At 47.0% G+C, this 21,469-nt stretch overlaps 1 protein-coding gene across 7 annotated transcripts in view; it reads left to right on the top strand.

Moving 5' to 3' along the window:
* The window catches only part of sipa1l1 (signal-induced proliferation-associated 1 like 1), a 483,945-nt gene extending 463,706 nt beyond the window's left edge, over positions 1-20,239 (top strand). For all 7 annotated transcript variants that reach the window (XM_038784402.1, XM_038784345.1, XM_038784365.1 and 4 more), the window contains 3 exons: positions 13,832-13,946; positions 15,719-15,800; positions 18,556-20,239. In XM_038784402.1, the coding sequence (XP_038640330.1) occupies positions 13,832-13,946; positions 15,719-15,800; positions 18,556-18,699 (341 nt within the window). In that variant the 3' untranslated portion in view covers positions 18,700-20,239. The remainder of the gene's footprint in view (positions 1-13,831; positions 13,947-15,718; positions 15,801-18,555) is intronic.
* Positions 20,240-21,469: the final 1,230 nt, after the last annotated feature.

Below are 21,469 nucleotides of genomic sequence, written 5' to 3'. Positions count from 1 at the left end.
TTTCAGGATTTCCAAGTAATTGGATAAATGTAAGAACTGAAAATGTTTGTGAGTACAGAATTCCAAATTGAACAGTTTTGTTTTTAAAAAAGTATCATGGGCAGCACGGTGGCGCAGTGGATTAGCCCTGCTGCCTCACGTCGCCGAGGTCCCAGGTTCGATCCCGGCTCTGGGTCACTGTCCGTGTGGAGTTTGCTCATTCTCCCTGTGTTTGCATGGGTATCGCCCCCACAACCCAAAGATGTGCAGGGTAGGTGGATTGGCCACACTAAATTGCCCCTTAATGTACTCTAAATTTAAATTTAAAAAAAAAAGAAAAAAGGTATCATTTGACAATTAAATAAACCATGTGATTGAGGAACTGTTGTCCACTATTCACTGTCGTGTGGTTAGCAGGTCGGGTGATTTTTGATTGTTTTAATGACCGGTTGAAGCTGGAGTGGGACTGGTGCAAATTCACAATTGGTGCAGATTTCACATGCTTCACTTGATCTACTGGGATTGTTGATTCCCGACACATGCGCATAGATATAGATTATACTTGGAACCGCAGAAAGGTTATGGCGCAGGCTGAAAAAAAAACTAGCCGTCCATTCTCATCCCATCTTCCAGCACCTGGTCCATAGCCTTGCAAGTTACAGTGCTTCAGTTGTACATCCAGATACCTTTTAAATGAATTGATGGTTTGTACCTCCACCCCCACCAATCCAGACATTTTATCCAGCCCTTGTTGTGTGGGCAGCGCGGTAGTATAGTGGTTAGCCTTGTGGCTTCACAGCGCCAGGGTCCCAGGTTCCATTCCCGGTTTGGGTCACTGTCTGTGCGGAATCTGCATATTCTCCCCGTGTGTGCGTGGCTTTCCTCCGGGTGCTCTGGTTTCCTCCCACAGTACAAAGATGTGCAGGTTAGGTGGATTGGCCATGCTAAATTGCCCTTAGTGTCGAAAAAGGTTAGGAGGGATTATTGGGTTAGGGTGGAAGTGAGGACCTAAGTGGATCGGTGCAGACTTGATGGGCCGAATGGTCTCCTTCTGCACCCTGATATTTAGAACTCTGAGAACTGGGATTGAAACAATTCTATGATATTTGAGTTATTTTAGGCATTGATGTTTCAAGATAAAGCTGCTCTTTCTAACACTCTGCACATGTATTGAAAGCAGATTACTCAGCTGGATATCATTCACTAATACCTGAATTTCTCCAATACATGATCAGCTCAAAGTGTGCCAAACTGAATTTAGTGATTGTTTTTATGTAAGTAGATGTAACAGCCATTTTGCACCAGAAATATCCGACAATTAGACAAGAAATGATTGAGCAGTTAAACTGTGTTTAAGGGATATTGGCTCAAGAAGAAATGTTGACCAGGAAACCAGGAGAGCTGTTTGTTCTTTTAAGTAGTGGCATGGCATCTTTAACATTCAACCAAACAGGCAGTACAAGTGTGGTCGTCTTGTGTGGAGCAGTTCATCTGAGCCCAAATCATGTGCCGAAAAATCATGTGGGCAGTCTTTATTCTCGAACCCTAGTTTGAACAATTAATGAATGTTTGCCTCTTTCTTCATTAACCCCCAGCCTCCCTCTGCCCAAACACCCAGCTTCAACCTGTCATTTATAAGCATCCTCCTTTCCAATCAAACATCACTGCTATGCCCCCTACCTATCCCCACACCCCCAAGATTTTTCCGTGACAGTTATCAGTGGCTCTCCCAACACTTCCAACATGGATGCACTTTCACAGGGTAGTCTAGTTGCTGTTTCTCCATGTACTGAATTTGCTCTGAAGTACTCAGTCACGTAGAATAAATGAGAACTGGCAAAATGCACTCCGTGCCAGGTACATTCTGACACCAGCCATGGCTGTTTCAGATCAACAATTTTCTTTGAGTGTTATCAGATTACCTGTATGTTTGCCAGTTGATTGTGCTACAAGTTAGCTCTGTAGATTTATACGGTGTGGTCTCATATTTTATCAGCAGGCTGAGCGAGGCTGAATTTTTATGCTGTGGCTTGATATTTAGAACTCTGAGAACTGGGATTGAAACAATTCTCCTTTATCCTCCTGGGTGTATTAAATTCCTCAAGGCCTTCAGCAATTGTCGATTTGTTACTACAGTACCTAGAGAAATTGTGCTGGTGTCTTGTGTATGCTCCCTGAGGCTTATGGGAAGTTGGGACTGTCATTTAAAAGCTGGTCACATTTTCAGATAGTGAAAGCCTGGATTAGTGGTGCTTCCATGATTTGACAAGATTATCTGATCTCCCCATGGAGCGGATTAGTGCCTTCTGAAAATCTTTTGTCCCAGCTGCAAGAGATGGCCTCAGCACTCTCATTAATATGATATCATTTGAAAGCTTAGCATAGAGAGAGAGAGTATTGCACAAAGAATGTGGCATCTGGTGTGCGAGGCGTAATCTTTATATTTCTTAGCAGTTGTTATGGGTTTCTTTACAATTTTTACATTGTCAATACTTTTAATGGGACTTGCATGTGTTTTCATTGTGAAAAAAACCCCAGATAATGATGAAAATTATAGGGTAGTCCGCCTGCTCTTAGGAAAGGTGCAGGTAGCAGCATCCTTTCTCTTAACTTTTCAGTGCCCAGAATTTCCACCACACTAAATATCAATCGGTCAGTTAACCTGAGCAATTTGAGATTGGATTGGATTTGTTTATTGTCACGTGTACCAAGGTACAGTGAAAAGTATTGTTCTGTTTACAGTTCAGATAGATCATTCCGTACATGAAAAAAAATACATTAGTGGGCTGGTTTAGCTCAGTGGACTAGACAGCTGGTTTGTGATGCAGAACAAGGCCAGCAGTGCGGGTTCAATTCCTGTACCAGCTGAGAATTCTGAATTCTCCCTGTGTACCCGAACAGGTGTCAGAATGTGGCGACTAGGGGCTTTTCACAGTAACTTTCAGTGTTAATGTATGCCTACTTGTGACAATAATAGATTATTTCTTTATTTATAAAATGCATAGAGCAAACATAAAATACACAATGTAAATACATAGAAAGGTTAGTGTTAGTATTAGAATTATGTTTTAAGAGATTTGTACGGTTATAGGAGATGAAGGAAGAGGATCTGTCTGAGAGAGCTCGCAGAGAGTCGTCACGCTCCGGTGCCATCTTGCATTGACCTTTGCTGGCTGCTTCACATTAACAACAAGGTCGTGATCAGGAGCTAGGAGATTTCAGCCATCATCCAACATCCTGATAATCCTTAGCACCGTGTTTTCACAAACCGATCCACCATCACTTAAAATCTATATACCTTGCAACATTGCACATTATCGTACCTCAGATGAGTAGTCACCTCTGTTGCACTGTAAGCAAGTCAATATTCTGTACTTTCTAATAGAATTAACGCAGCATAACAAAAAGAATAATTAAACATTGGTATAAAATGCAAGTCTGTTACTTTCATTCTTAAACTTTGTGGTTGGTGCTTCTCAGTACTGCTCAGTACTGTCGAGCATGCACAGCATCTTTTCCATGGTGCTTGCAGAAATCTTTCCAAATAAAATGTCTGTGCTGGGGATCTTGTTGCATGAGGAATATCAGTACACTGCAATTCCGTGCCCTCAGACAGCGAGAAGAAAATGTTATGGAAACCGATGAGCTAAAGTTTCCATCTGGAGTCGAGAACAAAATGCTGGTAGAACAGCGGGGTCCCAGCAGCGCATCATGCTGGAAGTAGATCCCCCACACGGTTTTTCAATGCTCGGCCAGTTAAGTGCAAGAAAGAACAGTCGCCATCCAATTAAGGAAGGTGTACAGGCTGGAGAACCAGTAGGAGACACTCCAGCAAAGGCACATGGGAAACTCCAGCAATGGAGGCAAGAGCTGCCAATGTATGTAAGAGAGGGAGAAGGCACCTCCTTTTTGGAGGTCTGGCCTCTTCCATTGGTTGTGTCGATGCCTCATTTACGTTTATTCACTACATGTCACTTGTGGGTGGACAGATGCTCTGCCCCAACCCAGCCTTTTCAAATTTAGCTTGGCAGCAGCACCAAGCCAGCAAACCAGCATCCTGACCCGTGGTGAGAAATTCTGGGATTCAACCCTGACCTGTATCACCAGGCCTTGATATAGACTCTTTCCCTCAGTACGTATGATGTGGAGATGCCGGCGTTGGACTGGGGTGAGCACAGTAAGAAGTCTTACAACACCAGGTTAAAGTCCAACAGGTTTGTTTCAAACACGAGCTTTCGGAGCGCAGCTCCTTCCTCAGGTGAAGGGCGAGGTATGTATACCTCGCCCTTCACCTGAGGAAGGAGCTGCGCTCCGAAAGCTCGTGTTTGAAACAAACCTGTTGGACTTTAACCTGGTGTTGTAAGACTTCTTGCTGTCCTCAGTACGTAGACAGCATTGTGGTGTCTTTCCCTCCATCCTGCACTGAAATGTCAGCATACACTTGTGTACTCTAGTCCCCTGAACCCACAACTTGCTGACTCGAAGGAGAGCCATCATTTAGCTAGGGCTGACATGTACGGTATACCCTTCTTTTTTTTTAATAAACAATTTTATTGAGGTAGTTTTTGGCTTTATAAACAGTTACAGACATCATCAGAAAGAAAGCAAAAAAGGCAAAAATGTGCAAACATCCACGTACTTTCAATACTTCCATCGTAACATATTGCACAAGCCTGCTCCCCTCCCACCGGTACTACCCGCCATATTTTCCCTCCTACTCTACTCTACCCCCCCCCCCCCCCCACCCACCCCCCTGCTGACGCTCACTCTCCCGCAAAGAAGTCAATAAATGGTTGCCACCTCCGGGTGAACCCCTGCACAGATCCCGTCAAGGCGAACTTAATTTTTTCCATCCCCAGGAAACTCGACATGTCCGCAAGCCACCACTCAGTCTTCGGGGGCTTTGAGTCCCTCCACGCCAATAATATTCGTCGCCGGGCTATCAGGGAAGCAAAGGCCAACACATCGGCCTCTTTCTCCCCCTGGACGCCCTGGTCTTCCGAAACCCCAAAAATTGCCACCCCTGGACTCATCACCACCCTTGTTTTTAGCACCTGGGACATGACCCCCGCAAATCTCTCCCAGTACCCCCTCAGCTTACGCATTCCCAAAACATGTGAACATGGTTCACTGGTCCTCCCGCTCACCTAGCGCATTTGTCCTCTATCCCGAAAAATTTGCTCATCCGAGCCACCGTCATATGAGCCCGGTGAACGACCTTAAATTGGATCAGCCCGAGCCTAGCACATGTCGCGGTCAAATTTTCCCTACTCAGGGCCTCTGCCCACAGCCCATCCTCCATTTCCCTTCCTCCCTCATGAGCACCTTATATATACCCGAGACTCTGCCCTCCCCTTCTTCCCTCCTAGAGACTATTCTGTCGAGGATCCCCATTGGCGGGAGGCGCGGGAAAGATGGGACCTGTCTACGAACAAAGTCCCGCAACTGTAGGTATCTAAAATCATTTCCCCTTACCAACCCAAATTTCTCCTCCAAGCACCTCAAACTCGCGAAGCTCCCTTCCAGGAACATATCACCCACCCTTCCTGCTCGCTGCCATACTCTGAACCCCCCATCCATACTGCCGGGGGCAAACCGATGGTTGTCGCAGATTGGCGCCCAGACAGACACCCCCATCTCCCCCACATGCCTCCTCCACTGGCTCCATATCCGCAGGGTCGCCACCACTACCGGGCTGGTGGTGTACTTGGCCGGCAGCAGCGGTAGAGGAGCCGTGACCAGGGCTTCCAAGCTGGAGCCCCTGCACGAAGCCGCCTCCACCCGCTCCCAAATAGACCCCGTACCCACCATCCACTTCCTTATCATAGCGATGTTGGCCGCCCAGTAATAATTGACCAGACTCGGCAAAGCCAGCCCTCCCTCGCTGCGGTTCCTCTCCAACATCGCCTTCTTCACCCGCGGGGATTTCCCGCCCATACAAAGCTCATGATCAGCCCATTAACTCTTTTGAAGAAGGACTGTGGGATAAAGATCGGGAGGCACTGAAAAATAAACAAAACTCGAGGGAGGATTGTCATCTTTACAGTCTGCACCCTCCCTGCCAGCGACAGCGGGATTGCATCCCATCTCCGAAACTCTCCCTTCATTTGCTCCACCACCCTGGCCAAATTTAACTTGTGCAGCCTGCCCCAGTCTCGTGCCACCTGGATTCCCAAATACCGGAAATTTTCCTCAACCAGCCTAAACGGTAGCCCTCTCAATCTGTTCTCCTGGCCCCTTGCCTGGACCGCAAACATTTCACTCTTGACCGTATTTAATTTGTATCCTGAGAACTGGCCGAACTTCCTCAGCATTCCCAGTATAGTTCCCATCCCGGCCACTGGGTCCGACACGTACAGGAGCAGGTTGTCTGCATAAAGAGAAACCCTGTGTTCAACCCCGTCCCTCACCATCCCCTTCCAACCCTCTGCGGCTCTCAGCGCAATGGGCAACGGCTCTATGGCCAGCGCAAACAGCAGCGGGGAGAGCGGGCAGCCCTGTCTGGTCCCTCGGTACAACCTAAAGTACTCCGACACTTCTCTGTTGGTCCTGACGCTGGCCCTCGGGGCCTGATATAATAATTTGATCCAATCCACCAATCCCTCCCCGAACCCAAACCGTCCGAGCACCTCCCATAGATAGTCCCACTCCACCCGGTCAAAGGCCTTCTCGGCGTCCATTGCCACCACTACCTCCACCTCTCTACCCGCCGGGGGCATCATTATCACATTGAGAAATCTCCTCAGATTGGCCGCCAGCTGCCTACCTTTCACGAACCCCGTTTGATCCTCCCCAATCACCTCCGGTACACAGTCCTCCATTCTACCCGCCAGTACCTTTGCCAGGAGCTTGGCGTCTACATTAATCAGGGAGATTGGCCTGTAGGACCCGCACGCCTCCGGGTCTTTACCCCGCTTCAATATCAGAGATATGGTGGCTTGTGACATTGTCGGCGGCAGGGTCCCCCTGTCCCTTGCCTCATTGAAAACCCTCGCCAAGACCGGGCCCACCAGCTCAGAGAACTTCCTATAAAACTCTACTGGGTATCCATCCGTCCCCGGGGACTTCCCCGACTGCATAGCCTTAAGGCCCCCCAATACCTCCTCTACTCTAATCGGGGCCCCCAGCTCTTCCACTCGCCCCCCACCAACTGTTGGGAATGTTAACCCGTCCAGAAACCTTTTCATCCCCTCCGGTTCTTCCGGCGGCTCCGAAGTATACAGCTTACGATAGAAGTCCCGGAATACCCTATTCAATTCTGCCGGGTCCTCCACTTTGCGCCCCCCCTCGTCCCTCACTCTACCTATTTCCCTGGCCGCCTCCCTCCTCCTGAGTTGCTGCGCTAACAGTCTGCTAGCCTTTTCCCCATACTCGTACACCACTCCCCTCGCCTTCCTAAGCTGTTCCACGGCCCTGCTCGTGGATAGTGCCCCCAGTTCCGCCTGTAGTCTCTGCCTCTCCCTGAGTAAAACCTCCCCCGGGAACTCCGCGTGCTCTTCATCTATCCGACCCATTTCCCTGACCAATCTATCCATCTCTGCCCGGTCTGCCTTGGCTCTGTGGGCCCCAATTGAAATCAGCTCCCCCCCGCACTACTGCCTTTAGCGCCTCCCACAAGGTCGCCGCTGAGACTTCCCCCGTGTCATTCAACTGCAGGTAATTTTTTATACATTTCCGAAGCCTCTCGCAGATCCCCTCCTCCGACAGCAGTCCCACATCTAGCCTCCATTGCGGGTGTTGATAGCTCGCTCCTCCGAACTGCAGGTCCACCCAATGCGGGGCATGGTCTGAAATGGTAATTGCTGAGTATTCCGTGTTCTTTACCTCCCCCATACAGTCCCTGCTTAGTACAAAGAAATCTATCCTGGAATATACTTTATGGACGTGCGAGTAAAACGAGTAGCCCCTTCCTGTTGGCTGTCTATCTCTCCAGGGGTCCACTGCCCCCATTTGCTCCATAAACCCTTTCAGCTCCCTTGCCATTGCTGAGAGTCTACCCATTCTGGGACACGACCGATCCAAAGTCGGGTCAAGGTATACTCTTCTGAATAGGTATTTATGTGAGGAATTGCAGTTTGTGCTAACTGTAACATTGTTCAATTCTTCCTTTGATTGGTTCCCTCAAATTCCTCCCATTACAGCCAGTACTTTGCCCTTACATTGTGCAACTCAAAATGTTCTCCTCAATGGTGCATCTGAAACATAGAGAGGCAAAAAACACGTGGTCAGGATTCCCCCATCCCCACCCCCAAACGGTGGGATTTTCAGCAGCAAAGGCAGCTCGCCATTGGCCGTTGGTGGGATGTTCTGGTTGATGGGACCATCAATTCACCAGTCACTTGTTTCCGATATGAATCTAGGCTTTAATCGACTTACTTCAGAGCCAGCCTGTTACCTGTTGATGAACTCTTAGTGAACTCAGGCTGACTCTGGACAAGGTTATTTATACAGCAGCACTAGGGGGAGGAGTCATGGGCGGAGCCAAGGGTGGAGCCCAGTACAAGTTCCTGAGTACTCCCAGAGCTACTCCCCCTAGTGGTTGGAAAACGCTGCTGCGCTTACAAAGACAGTGTGAATTATCATATATATTACATTCACCACATTCACCCCCTGCAAAAAAATCAAGTCCGGCGGGAGTGGTGGTCTACAACGACAGTCTGTCCGGTGGTCGAATTGTCCGCTGTGATCTGCGGAGCACCAGGGTTGCAGACTCTTGCGGTGGCTGGATGGGTATTGTGTGCTGGGGTACGATGGCAGACTCCAGGGAGGGTTGTATCCGAGCTTCATACTCTCCTGGTTCGACTGGGGGCGCTGGGAGCTGGCCAGCGCGGATGCGCAGAACTGGTGGAGCGAGTGCGTGGGCTCGGGCGCGCAAGGGGGCGGCAGCATAGGGTGTAGGATGAGAGGTCCTTCTATGGGGGTAGGGGGGGCGCTGGATCCGGCGGGTGCCAGATCCCGGAGGGATACCGTGTCCTGATGGCCGTCAGGGAACTTGACGAATGCGTACTGGGGGTTGGAGTGGAGCAGGCGCACCTTTTCAACAAGGTGGTCGCTTTTGTGCGCCCTGACGTGTTTCCTCAGAAGTACGGGGCCCGGCGTCCTCAGCCATGCCGGAAGTGAGACCCCTGTGGTAGTGCCCCTGGAAAAAATGAAGAGCCTCTCGTGAGGGGTCTGATTGGTCGCCGTGCACAAAAGGGACCTAATAGCGTGGAGCGCATCTGGGAGGACTTCCTGCCACTGGGAGACTTGGAGCTTTCTAGACCGGAGGGTCAGTAGGACGGTCTTCCAGACCGTCGCGTTCTCCCTCTCTACCTGCCCGTTCCCCCTGGGGTTGTAGCTGGTAGTCCTGCTCGAGGCAATGCCCTTGTCGAGCAGGTACTGACGCAGCTCGTCGCTCATGAAGGACGAAACCCGGTTGCTGTGTACGTAGCTGGGGAAACCAAACAGGGTGAAGATACTATGCAGGGCCCTAATGACTGTGTGGGAGGTCATGTCGGGGCACGTGATAGCGAATGGGAAACGGGAGAACTCGTCTACGACGTTTAAAAAGTAAACGTTCTTGTTAGTTGAGGGGAGTGGCCCTGTGAAATCAATCGCGAGGCGTTCAAAGGGCCTAGAAGCCTTGACCAGGTGGGCCCTGTCTGGTCTATAGAAGTGCGGTTTGCACTTCGCACAGATCGGGCAGTCCCTGGTGACCGCTTTTACCTCCTCGTTGGAGAAAGGCAGGTTTCGGGCCCTGATGTAGTGGACGAGCCGGGTTACTCCCGGGTGGCAGAGGTCATTGTGGATGACTTTTAATCGGTCGATCTGCGCGCTGGCGCATGTCCCGCGGGATAGGGCATCCGGAGGCTCGTTGAGCTTCCCGGGTCGATATTTAATATCGTAATTGTAGGTGGAGAGTTCGATCCTCCACCTCAGAATTTTGTCGTTTTTAATTTTGCCCCTTTGCAAGTTGTCGAACATGAAGGCAACCGATCTTTGGTCAGTGATGAGGGTGAACCTCCTACCTGCGAGGTAGTGCCTCCAGTAACGGATAGCCTCCACAATGGCTTATGCTTCTTTCTCGACTGAGGAGTGTCGGAGTTCTGAAGCGGAGAGGGTACGGGAGAAAAATGCGACTGGTCTCCCTGCCTGATTTACCGTGGCTGCAAGAGATACCTCTGAGGCGTCGCTCTCTACCTGAAATGGAGTGGATTCATCCACCGCCCGCATGACCGCTTTGGCGATGTCCTCCTTGATGCCGTCGATCACCTGGCGTGACTCGGCTGACAGGGGAAATCGTGTGGCCCTAAAGAGTGGGCGGGCTTTGTCCGCATATTGAGGGACCCACTGGGCGTAGTAGGAGAAGAAGCCCAAGCACCGTTTGAGGGCCTTGGGGCAATGGGGGAGGGGGAGTTCTAAGAGGGGGCGCATACGGTCCGGGTCTGGGCCCAGGACTCCGTTTTCCACAACATAGCCGAGGATGGCTAGTCTGGTTGTGCGGAAAATGCATTTCTCCTTGTTGTACATGAGATACAGTTTCTGTGCCGTCTGGAGAAAATGGTGGAGGTTTGCGTCGTGGTCCTGCTGGTCATAGCCGCAGATGGTGACATTGTCCAAGTACGGAAACGTGGCCCGCAGTCCATACTGGTCCACCATTCGGTCCATTGCTCGTTTGGAACACCGAAACCCCATTTGTGACGCCGAAAGGGACCCGGAGGAAATGGAAGAGGCGGCCATCGGCCTCAAATGCCGTGTAGTGGGGGTCCTCCGAGCGGATTGGGAGCTGGTGGTATGCAGTCTTCAGATCCAACGTGGAAAAGAGCCAGTACTGGGCGATCTGGTTTACCATGTCTGAAATCCTGGGGAGGGGATACGCGTCGAGGAGCGTAAATCTATTTATGGTCTGACTGTAGTCGACCACCATACGGAATTTTTCCCCGGTCTTAACGACCACCACCTGAGCTCTCCAGGGACTATTGCTGGCCTCTATAACCCCCTGACTGAGTAACCTTCGGACCTCTGCTCTGATAAATACCCTATCCTGCAGGCTATACCGCCTGCTACGAGTGGCTACGGGTTTACAGTCCTTTGTGAGATTGGCGAAGAGAGGAGGGGGGGGGGGGATTCGCAGCGTAGCGAAGCTGCAGATAATGAGTGGGAGCAGGGGCCCTCCAAAGCTGAGGGTGAGGCTCTTGAGGTTACATTGGAAGTCTAGGCCTAATAAGAATGGCGCGCAGAGTTCAGGCAAAACGTAGAGTTTGAATTTCGAGTAGCTAGCGCCTCGGATTGTGTGTCGCGGCGGTGCGCCCCTGGATTTGGACCGAATGGGAGCCTGAAGCGAGCGAGATAGTTTGCTGCACAGGGAAAACGGGGAGCGAACAGCGTCTTACCAGGTCCGGGTGTATGAAGCTCTCAGTGCTCCTGGAGTCGAAGAGGCATGGCATTCTGTACCCGTTGATATGGACCACTGCCATCGGGTTTCGTAGATTCTTTGGTCGTGATTGGTCCAGGGTGACCGCGCTGAGTTGCGGGTAGTCGGCAGCTCGATCAGCTGTGCTGGAGTGGCCCCGTGATGACTGCCCTCTGAGTTCGTAGTCGTATTCTTCCGCTGAGTTGTCCGAGCGCGGAGATGCCGATCGGGCCCGTGGATCGCACGTGGCGGGCGGCGAGGAAGATGGCGGCCCCCATGAGTCGCACGTGGCTGGCCGCGTGGTGGAGGTTTTCCAAGATGGCGGCCCCCATGAGTCGCACGTGGCTGGCCGCGTGGTGGAGGTTTTCCAAAATGACGGCCCCCATGGATCGCACATGGCTGGAGGGGGCAGAGTCGGGGCATAGGCCGCAGCGTTTCGGAGCCCGCGGGCCTGCGTGTGAGGGGAGCGATTACTTCGAGTCGCTGGGGAGTTGGAAGCTGGGGCCCTTTTAGCGAGGCGCACTCTTGCGTAATGGCCTTTTCGCCCGCAGCTGCTGCAGGTCGCGTTGCGGGCCGGGCAGTGCTGCCGTGGGTGCTGGTTCTGGCCGCAGAAATGGCAGGCTGGAGCAGCATAGTGGCTGGCTGGAGCAGCATGGTGGCTGGGCGGTCGCGTAGCAGAGGCCTGGGGGAGTCGCTGGTCGGGGGCCCATGATTGGGTTGCGGGGTCCGCGGTGAACGAGTTAAGGCTGCGGAAGGAGACCTCCATCGTGGTACCAGCTTCCACAGTCGTTTCTAAGTCCTGGGGCCCCTTTTCCAGCAGTCGTTGGCGCACATAGTTAGACCTGAGGCCCGCTACAAAAACATCGCGTACAGCAAGTTCCCTGTGTTCAGCCGCGGTAACCGCTTGATAATTACAGTCATTGGACAAATTATTGAGTTCCCTTAGAAATGCAGCAAGTGATTCTGTAGGCCGCTGGCGGCGAGTCGTGAACACATGGCGAGCGTAAACTTCATTAATAGGCCTTACATACATTTAATCGAGAACTGCTAGCGCTGCAGTATATGAACTGGCCGAGTTTAGTTGCGTAGGGATTCTGTGGCTCACCCTCACGTGCAGTAGACTTAGCTTCTGATCCTCTGTCGTTTCAGCTGTGCTCGCTTCTGCCAGGTAGGCCTTAAAGCACCGCAGCCACTGGGAGAAGATTTCTTTAGCCTCTGCATCCTGCGTGTCGAGTTCCAGGCGTCCAGGCTTACTGTTCTTAAGTCGATTAAATTGATGGGACCATCAATTCACCAGACACGTGTTTCCGATATGAATCTAGGCTTTAATCGACTTACTTCAGAGCCAGCCTGTTACCCGTTGATGACCTCTTAGTGAACTCAGGCTGACTCTGGACAAGGGTATTTATACAGCAGCAATAGGGGGAGGAGTCGTGGGCGGAGCCAAGGGTGGAGCCCAGTACAAGTTCCTGAGTACTCCCAGAGCTACTCCCCCTAGTGGTTGGATAACGCTACTGCGCTTACAAAGAGAGTGTGAATTATCATATCATACATAGAATTTACCGTGCAGAAGGAGGCCATTTGGCCCATCAAGTCTGCACCGGCTCTTGGAAAGTGCATCCCACCCAAGGTCAACACCTCCACCCCTTCCCCACAACCCAGTAACCCCACCCAACACTAAGGGCAATTTTGGACACTAAGGGCAATTTAGCATGGTTCAATCCACCTAACCTTATCATATATTATATTCACCACACTGGTCCCGCCAAAATCAATGGCCATTTGTATTGCTCGCCAGCTGAGAGATGGCACTTTCAGTGGGAGCGAAGCCAGCAGGAAGGGTTCAGAAAATTCCACCCACAATGTTTACAATTGTTATGTTGAATGTAGTTCACATGAACACAATACGTACCATTATGCAAACAAAGTTAATTGAAGTCTTTCTTTAATTTAACACTTTTAAAGCACAATCTCAGCATCTTGAAAAGTTCTGATGTTAAGTCCCTGATAGGTGTTGCCCAAATCTCTAATTTATTCTTCAGTTGGGAGACCAACTTCCCATTTTGTGCCACACCACCAGTTACTGCACTTTTGTCACAATTGGTGCTGGTCTCTGCCCAGTCTCTAGCAGAACACTGTCGATCTGAGATGTTTAATGTATCAAGCCAATTCGGAAACAATTCAGCAATCACCTCAGAAAAGGGAAATCTATTGTCAGCAATGATTGAAGTGGTGTGGGGTCAGGTGTGGGGAGGGAGGTGAAACGTATAATTATCCCACATCATCACATCTCCTGATACCTGATAACAGCATGGTATCAAATGCCACAGACAAGCCAGCGTTCCGTGCAATCTGCACAACTGGGAATATTTGATAATATGCATTAGAAATGACCATAAATTTGTCAAAAAGTGTGTGTAGAAATAACATACTTACTGGTTTTGATTCTTCAATTTCCAGTTCAGAGAGCTTCTTTATTTGGTGTCGATGATTCAGACCACAGACCTGACAGCTTATTGCTTGACGGCGGCATTCAGGGAGACAGACACCCATCACCTCTGGCTGTACACAGAAGGTGAGTCTTGGGAACCCGTCAGATGATATCCCATTTTTGATGTTTTTAGCTGTATTTTGACTGTGGATACTTAGCTACTGACCCATAAAAACCAAACCAGCAGTATGTACAGTGTTATGCAGTCTAATCATGGTGGTACAGTATTTCTCTTACCAACAGTGTCCCTCGAACAACTCAAATGCTTTTTATAATTCACACACCCAAAACAAGACCTCGTAGTGTGTCTTTCAGCTTTTCTTATTTTTCTTGAACCTCCCCACTCGAATTGTAATGACCTTTTTAAAGGCGGGGACCTTGCAGTACCAGAGCCCTCCTTTTGATTACAAAGTTTCTTCAAGGATCGTATCATTACTTATGAAGCAGGACCCTCGTACCAGAACTCAATCACTGGGCAAACACACATGTACATGCGCACGCACGTTACACATAGGGAATGTTTGAAAATGTATTCAAGAGATGTGGACTTTGCTAGCGAGGCCAGCATTCATTGCCCATCCCTAATTGCCCTTGAGAAGGTGGCAGTGAGCTACCTTCTTGAACTACTGCAGTATCTGTGTTGTGAGGGAGGGAGTTCCAGGATTTTGACCCTCCAAGTTAGAGTGGTGAGTGGCTTGAAGGGCAACATCCAGATCTGTGGTGTTTTCATGTGTCTGCTGCCATTGTCCTTTTAGAGGGTAGTGGTCGTGGGTTGGAGGTGCTGCCGAAGGAGCTTTAATGTGGAAATACAACAATCTTTTAAAAATAAGAGGGAAGCGTGGCCACACGGTTGTGCCATGGTTAGCACTACTGCCTCTCACCGCCGAGGAATCGGCTTTGATCCCAACCTCGGGTCACTGTCCATGTGGAGTTAGCCCATTCTCACCATGTCTAATTGGGTCTCACCCCCACAACCCAAAATTGTGCAGGGTAGGTGGAGTGGCCATGCTAAATTGCCCCTTAATTGGGAAAAAAAATGTTTTAAAAAATAACCGGGAAGCTAAGGATAGGGTGCTATTTGTGTGAGCAGCATAACTCAAGAGGCACATCACGTGGCCTTTCTCTCATTCCCTGCATCTGCTGGCCAGTTTTGGGCATTAATAACAGCTTGTGTTATTAATGTGCTGTTATTTTTTTTAAGTGTGATCTGGCCCAGCAAATCGTATGTTGCATTCTATAATACTCCAGTGCAATCTTTAAGTAGTGCCACTGTCTAACCAATCATATAATGAGAAAATGAAGTGTAATTATCCACAATGACTGTGAACAAGTTGACTGTTAACCTTAAACCTGTCAACGCCAGATCAAAGTTATAACTGATTGACAGTATTGCTAATCCAAAAGAAAAACAGTAAACACAGGAAATGAAAAACCAACCTGTAATCTGAATAGAAAACAATATTGGTTAAAATTCTGGGTAATGGCATTTAACCTAATGGAATTGTGCTGACATTCACTGTTGAGACTGACACTTCACAATGGCGTCCTGGATGAGGTACAAGATGGAAATCAGGGTTAATGGCTGAAGTTCAGGAGGAGAGTGAAAATTGGGTGAGAGTCGGGGAATAAACTTCTCCCTCTTTTGCTCGTTCACCAGATAAGGAACTACCTTTCCCAGAGTTCACTGTCACATCAGTCCTGCTTGTCGGTTAGCAGCTAATGTCATCCTCCCAAAGAGGGAGGCAATGGGGCAGATCTACCCAAGGTTTACAAAATAAGAACCATTACTTAATTTAACTTGATAGGATGCTTTTCTGACTGGTTAGGCATTTTAATTTCTTTTTTTCCCCATCCAGAGACGAATCTCCTACCACTCTGTCTGGCAAGGTGACTGAACTGGAAATGTTGCTGAATGAACTTCGAGACGATTTGAGGAGGGTAAGTGGATAAACTCCACATTTGTGCAACTGGGGCGCAGGCGAGAAGGGTGTAGAAGGTGAAGCTGGTCTGTCAGTGTAAGGATCTGCTGCTTCCAACCTTTGGGCAACTTTGTGGTTCTGGTTTTCTTTTTTAAATCCGACCTGATAACCACAAAGCCACACAAAGGTCAACAGCAGCACAACAACTGAGTGTTCTTGCTTGAAAATTGGTTGGAGGTTGGGAGGTGTTGCTGGGAATTTATTTATTAACACAATGTTTTCCATTTTAGACTATAAATGTAACCATATACAATGCACTTTCTGGGGAGGTGGGTTCTGGATTGTCCTTAGAAAAATTCAGATCTGCAATTCAATCTACTGTACATTTTTCTCAAATTGATGGAGATGTCTAATTGGCAAATCCTGGGGATAGTGTCATTAATGTACATTTATGGTATATTGTGAGTTTTTCCTTCCCTGAAGGACGTTGGTGAACTAGATGGGTTTGCGACAATGGTTTCAGGGCCATCATTAGAACTTGAAATCAAATTTCACCATCTGCTGTGGCGGGATTTGAACCCTGGTCCCCAGATCTTGCTCTGGGTCTCTAAATTACTAGTACCACTAGTGGTGCAGTGGTACCACTAGTGGTGCAGTGGTACTGTCACCACAGTGACAGTACCACTGCACCACTGCCTCCCCTAATCAACAACAGAGTTGTTTTGTAAATGTAGTGATTTCTTTGTAGCAAGTTTACTAATTTCAGTTCATTGCTATGCGATCAGCGCACGTGGGCAGCATGGTAGCATAGTGGTTAGCACTATCACTTCACAGCGCCAGGGTCCCAGGTTCGATTCCTGGCTTGGGTCACTGTCTGTGCGGAGTCTGCACGTTTTCCCCGTGTCTGCGTGGGTTTCCTCCGGGTGCTCCGGTTTCCTCCCACAAATCCAAAAGACATGCTGTTAGGTAATTTGGACATTCTGAATTCTCCCTCTGTGTACCCAAAGAGGCACTGGAATGTGGCGACTAGAGGCTTTCCACAGTAACTTCATTGCAGTGTTAATGAAAATCTACTTGTGACAATAAAGATTATATATAAAAAAAACAATGAATTCTCCTTAGACAATCAGCATTGGGCCTCCAATTTCAACATAGCTACAGTGGCTCTACCTACCGCGTACAGATTTCACGAAAGAAAGACAAAATCCCCATTTACAGCACCTTTCATGATGTCACAAGTTGCTTTCCTACCGATTAAATACTTGAGTTATAGTCACTGGTATAATGTAGGCAATGTTATCAAAGACAATGGCAGCAAAGACTCAAAGGGCCACCTAGCTTACTACTACTCCGAATATGTATGTTTGTATGTCACTGGATGGATGAGCTGAGTTAGATGTCCTTTGTCATCCATAATTAACTTGCAAACCGAGGATAAAATCACGATTGGAGTTCTGTTTATATTGTTGCTGGGCAATTCAATTCAATCTACTGTACATTTTTCTCAAATTGATGGAGATGTCTAATTGGCAAATCCTGGGGATAGTGTCATTAATGTACATTTATGGTATGTACATAAATACATGCTTTACACTGCATATGATTCTCAAGAGTCACATATATTGACGTCAATCTTATCCTTTTTGTCTGCTTTCTTATTAACCCACTCGAGCTTGCTGCTTTTATTAGCTTTTTTGAGGTATTGACATATCATGATGTACGTTCCATAGTAAATATTGAAAATATATTGTAATGAAAAGCAGCAATCAGCAGAGTCTTCAAACTTGCTGATCAAGAAAATGCAAATATAGCTGTGAACCATTCGGTCTTCATCTTCTAGCCTCTTAAAACACACCTGAGGGCCCTAACACTTCTTGCTCACAGTGAAGACCTACATTGTTCAATAATTCCGCCTTATTGCTCACAAATCATTTGACCTTCCTACCCTGATAAAATAGAATCTTATTACACCCTTTTTAGAAAATAATTATTGCATCTAGGCAGGAAAATGTCTTCTAATTCTTCAAAAGAATGGCAAAGATCTTGTGCAGTTTATCTGTGTTGCAGGTATTGAATCTTTCCCCCAAAAATGAAATTATTGTATGGTGAAATGTGTTAATGAAGTCTGCAGCAGTCACCAATATCAGTGTTACCATCTTCAGTGTTCTGAACAACAAGATATTTTCCTGTCCAATTAACAATATTTCATGATGCTGATCAATTAAAATTTGTATTAATAGTTAAGGTAGGATCACTTACAGAATGCATACAAATTACCATTGCATGATATTGTTGCTGCTATTAATATTAATGACCCATGCTACATATATATCAGATGATATTTGTAACCAGATGCTAACACAGTGGGTTTCATAATTTTACTAGGAACTTTGTGATTGGCAAATTGACTTTGTTCTGTAATGTTCCTGTAAAGTCCCATGGAATGCTTTAATGCATTAAAGGTGCTATATAAATACACGTTTTGTTTTCAATTACTGAATTGTAATCACTGTCAGATACCAATCTCTATAAATATGATTGAGAGGTTCAGATTACTTAGTGACATTACTTCCAGACAGCATTCTTTGTGCAGTTCTGATCAATGATCAGATTACTACAGTTTAGGAACTGATGTGCATAATTCCATTTAACTCTTTTATCTGATTACTGCGCAGTAATTACTGTCTGAGACTGCTCTTTCTGTAGCTGAATTCCTCAGTAAGGTGCTCTGTATTCCACGTGCGGCCTCGCTTCATCTGTGTGTGTTTCTTTAGGCAAAGGAAGATCGAGCTGCTCTGCAGGAAGAGGTACAGCACCTCCGGGAGGACAACTTGCGGTTGCAAGAGGAATCCCACACTGCATCTGCACAGCTGAAGAAATTTACTGAGTGGGTCTTCAATACAATCGACATGAAATGACTTCCGTGGGAAAACAAAAATAAACTCTTTTCAAGCAAAGAATCTTGACGTAACTTCCTGTTTATGAGGAGCTCCACTTCAGAAAAAACCCAAGCACTTTCGTCACAAGCTGAATGAACAATCGTTCTCAGTGCATACCACATACATTTTTGCTTGCCTTATGTTTTCATCTGGAATTGTTAAAATGTGAAAGTCAGGTTTTGCACAGTCTATATTTTTTTTTGTAAAGCTCATTTTACTATTTTGAACCACATCCGTGGCATTATTTTCAGATTTTTGTTACCATGACACACATTCGATGCTTTCCCACTTAATTAACTTAATACTAAAATAACATGTTTCAAAGAAAAAAGTTCGGTCAGCAACATGCCAGAAACTTTCAAGAGTCTTAAAGGCAAAAGAGGGTTTGAATTCCAGAAGTTTAGATCTGTGTGTTAATAATCAGAGGTGGTTTCTCTTTAATCATTCACCATGGTTGGGAATCCTTTGGGTTTTTGCTTGCTATTTGAAAAAAATAAATTCATAATTTTTTTAAAAACAAGTTTAAATAACACAGAGCGTGAGTGTCTTTTATCTGAAGTTTATTTAAGAAAAAAAACAAAGAAAGATCACCATTCAGGTACAATCTGAGGAATGCTTCACGCAAACACTTTACAAAATGCATATGATGTGCCCTTTGCACACCCCTTCTTGTACAGGTTCAGATTACAGCACAAATGGTGACCAAAAAATAAATAAGCAAAATTGAGGCTCTTCTGCAATCACAACTAGAGGGTCTTAAAAAAAGTAAATCATTATGTTGTTAATTTAAAAAAACAAACAAATTTAATTTCATATTTAACCCATTTTCTGTTTATGCAGTTTATGCATTATGAAGAAACTCATTTGTTAAGAGGTGGATCTTTCAAAATTAAGTGCTAGGTTTTGAATTGCAATGGTATTGTGAACTGCTTTGGATGAAGTGTTGGTCCAGTAGGGACATTTGTTGGATACAGTGCCCATGAGGGTGAATTCCATTTGCCCTCTAACAATGGCAGTTGCGTTGAGTGCAGGGGTTCATCTGCATTTTTTTGTACTTCCAAGCCCCACCCCTCCCACATACACACATAGCCTCCTCTCTTCCCCCCCACCCCATCAAAATCAACATTTTGTTGATTCCAAGATAATAGAAAATAACTGATAATTTTGTAAATAAATTGGAACTGAACTTTTCGGAATATTTTGTAAGGTTCTGGTAAGTTTTGAAGTTCTGGATTTTTTTTTTAGTTTAATATGGCCTTGTATGAAGGAAATGTATTATAACTTGTAGTGTATTGTTAATACAAATGGGAATTATGGCAGGCATTAACGAGATTTAAAAAGGTATTTGCTTGTTCAGCTTCTCCTCCCCCACCCCCCCCCCCCCCCCCCACCCCATGGTAAAAAGTTGGAACTAAAGCCCGCCTATTTATTGTACTTTAGATTTCTGATTTATTGTGTCCTGTGTTTAATCAGAAAAGGTACATCTAAACATCTCAGAATAAAACTTGTCTCAATGTTTGCAGGTTGGTCTTTTTGAAATGTTTTGTTATAAGTTGCCTGATGCTTCCATCTCTTGAATTCTATTGATAGACCAGCGCTTCTGCCCTTTTGCTCCTCCGCACTCTTCTGTTTACACTGACCTTTAAAGAATAAGACTGAACGGGCTACAAAAGAAAATTATTCTTCCCTGGTCTTCAGTTTTTGTCTTTCTGTCTCTTTCTCTCCCAATATAGTAGGAGATGAAAAAAATTGTGAAAAAGTCCAAAAATGTGAGAGGTGGATTGGCAATGCTAAATTGCCCGTGTTGTCCAAAAGGTTAGTTGGGGTAAAGGGGTTACAGGGAATAGGGTTACTGAGTGGGCCTTGGTGGGGTGCTCGTTCAAAGGGTTGGTATAGACTCGATGGGCAGAATGGCCTCCTTCTGCACTGTAGGGATGCTATGATTTATCAAAACTTAGGAAAACATATATTTATCTAAAATAATGTTCCTCATTCCTTTCGAGTCAAATGCACACACAGCTTTATATTCTAACCATATTTTAATTAAGACTTGTCACATCATTGCAGCACAGTAGCACAGTGGTTAGCACAGTTGCTTCACAGCTCCAGGATCCCAGGTTTGATTCCCGGCTTGGGTCACTGTCTGTGCGGAGTCTGCACGTTCTCCCTGTGTCTGCGTGGGCTTCCTCCGGGTGCTTCGGTTTCCTCCCACAGTCCAAAGATGTGCAGGTCATGTGGATTGGCCATGCTAAATTGCCCTTGGAGTCCGAAAAGGTTAGGTGGGGTTACGGGGATAGGTCAGAAGTGTGAGCTTAAATGGGGTGCTCTTTCCAAGAGCTGGTGCAGACCCGATGGGCTGAATGGCCTCCTTCTGCACGCACTGTAAATTCTATGATCTACTTCAGTCCTTTATTCCTAGGATCTCAACCTTAGGAGCAGCTTTGACCCCAAGATTGTGAGGCTGTTTTGTAGAGTACGTTTCCCCTTTAATAAATAACAACCTTATTAAACTGAAGTTTCTGCTAATGATCACTCTTTGATGTTATCTTTTATTTATGAATATTTATCATGCCCTACACCATGGACCTTGGCCCAACATCTGGGCTCTCAGAGTCTGAATCGTAACTGCAACTGACTCGCTCTGCATGGTTCTCATTGCTCAACCTTCTGCCTATTTCATCCAACTGCCTACTTCATCCAATTGCTAAGTTGATAGTATAGCCTCCCTGCGCAAAAGCCATATCACTTT

The sequence above is a fragment of the Scyliorhinus canicula genome, chromosome 2, assembly GCF_902713615.1.
Source record: "Scyliorhinus canicula chromosome 2, sScyCan1.1, whole genome shotgun sequence".
NCBI classification, from domain to species: Eukaryota; Metazoa; Chordata; class Chondrichthyes; order Carcharhiniformes; family Scyliorhinidae; genus Scyliorhinus; species Scyliorhinus canicula.
Note: the sequence above shows the minus strand (reverse complement) of the source record. Positions and strands in the feature narration are given on the sequence as shown.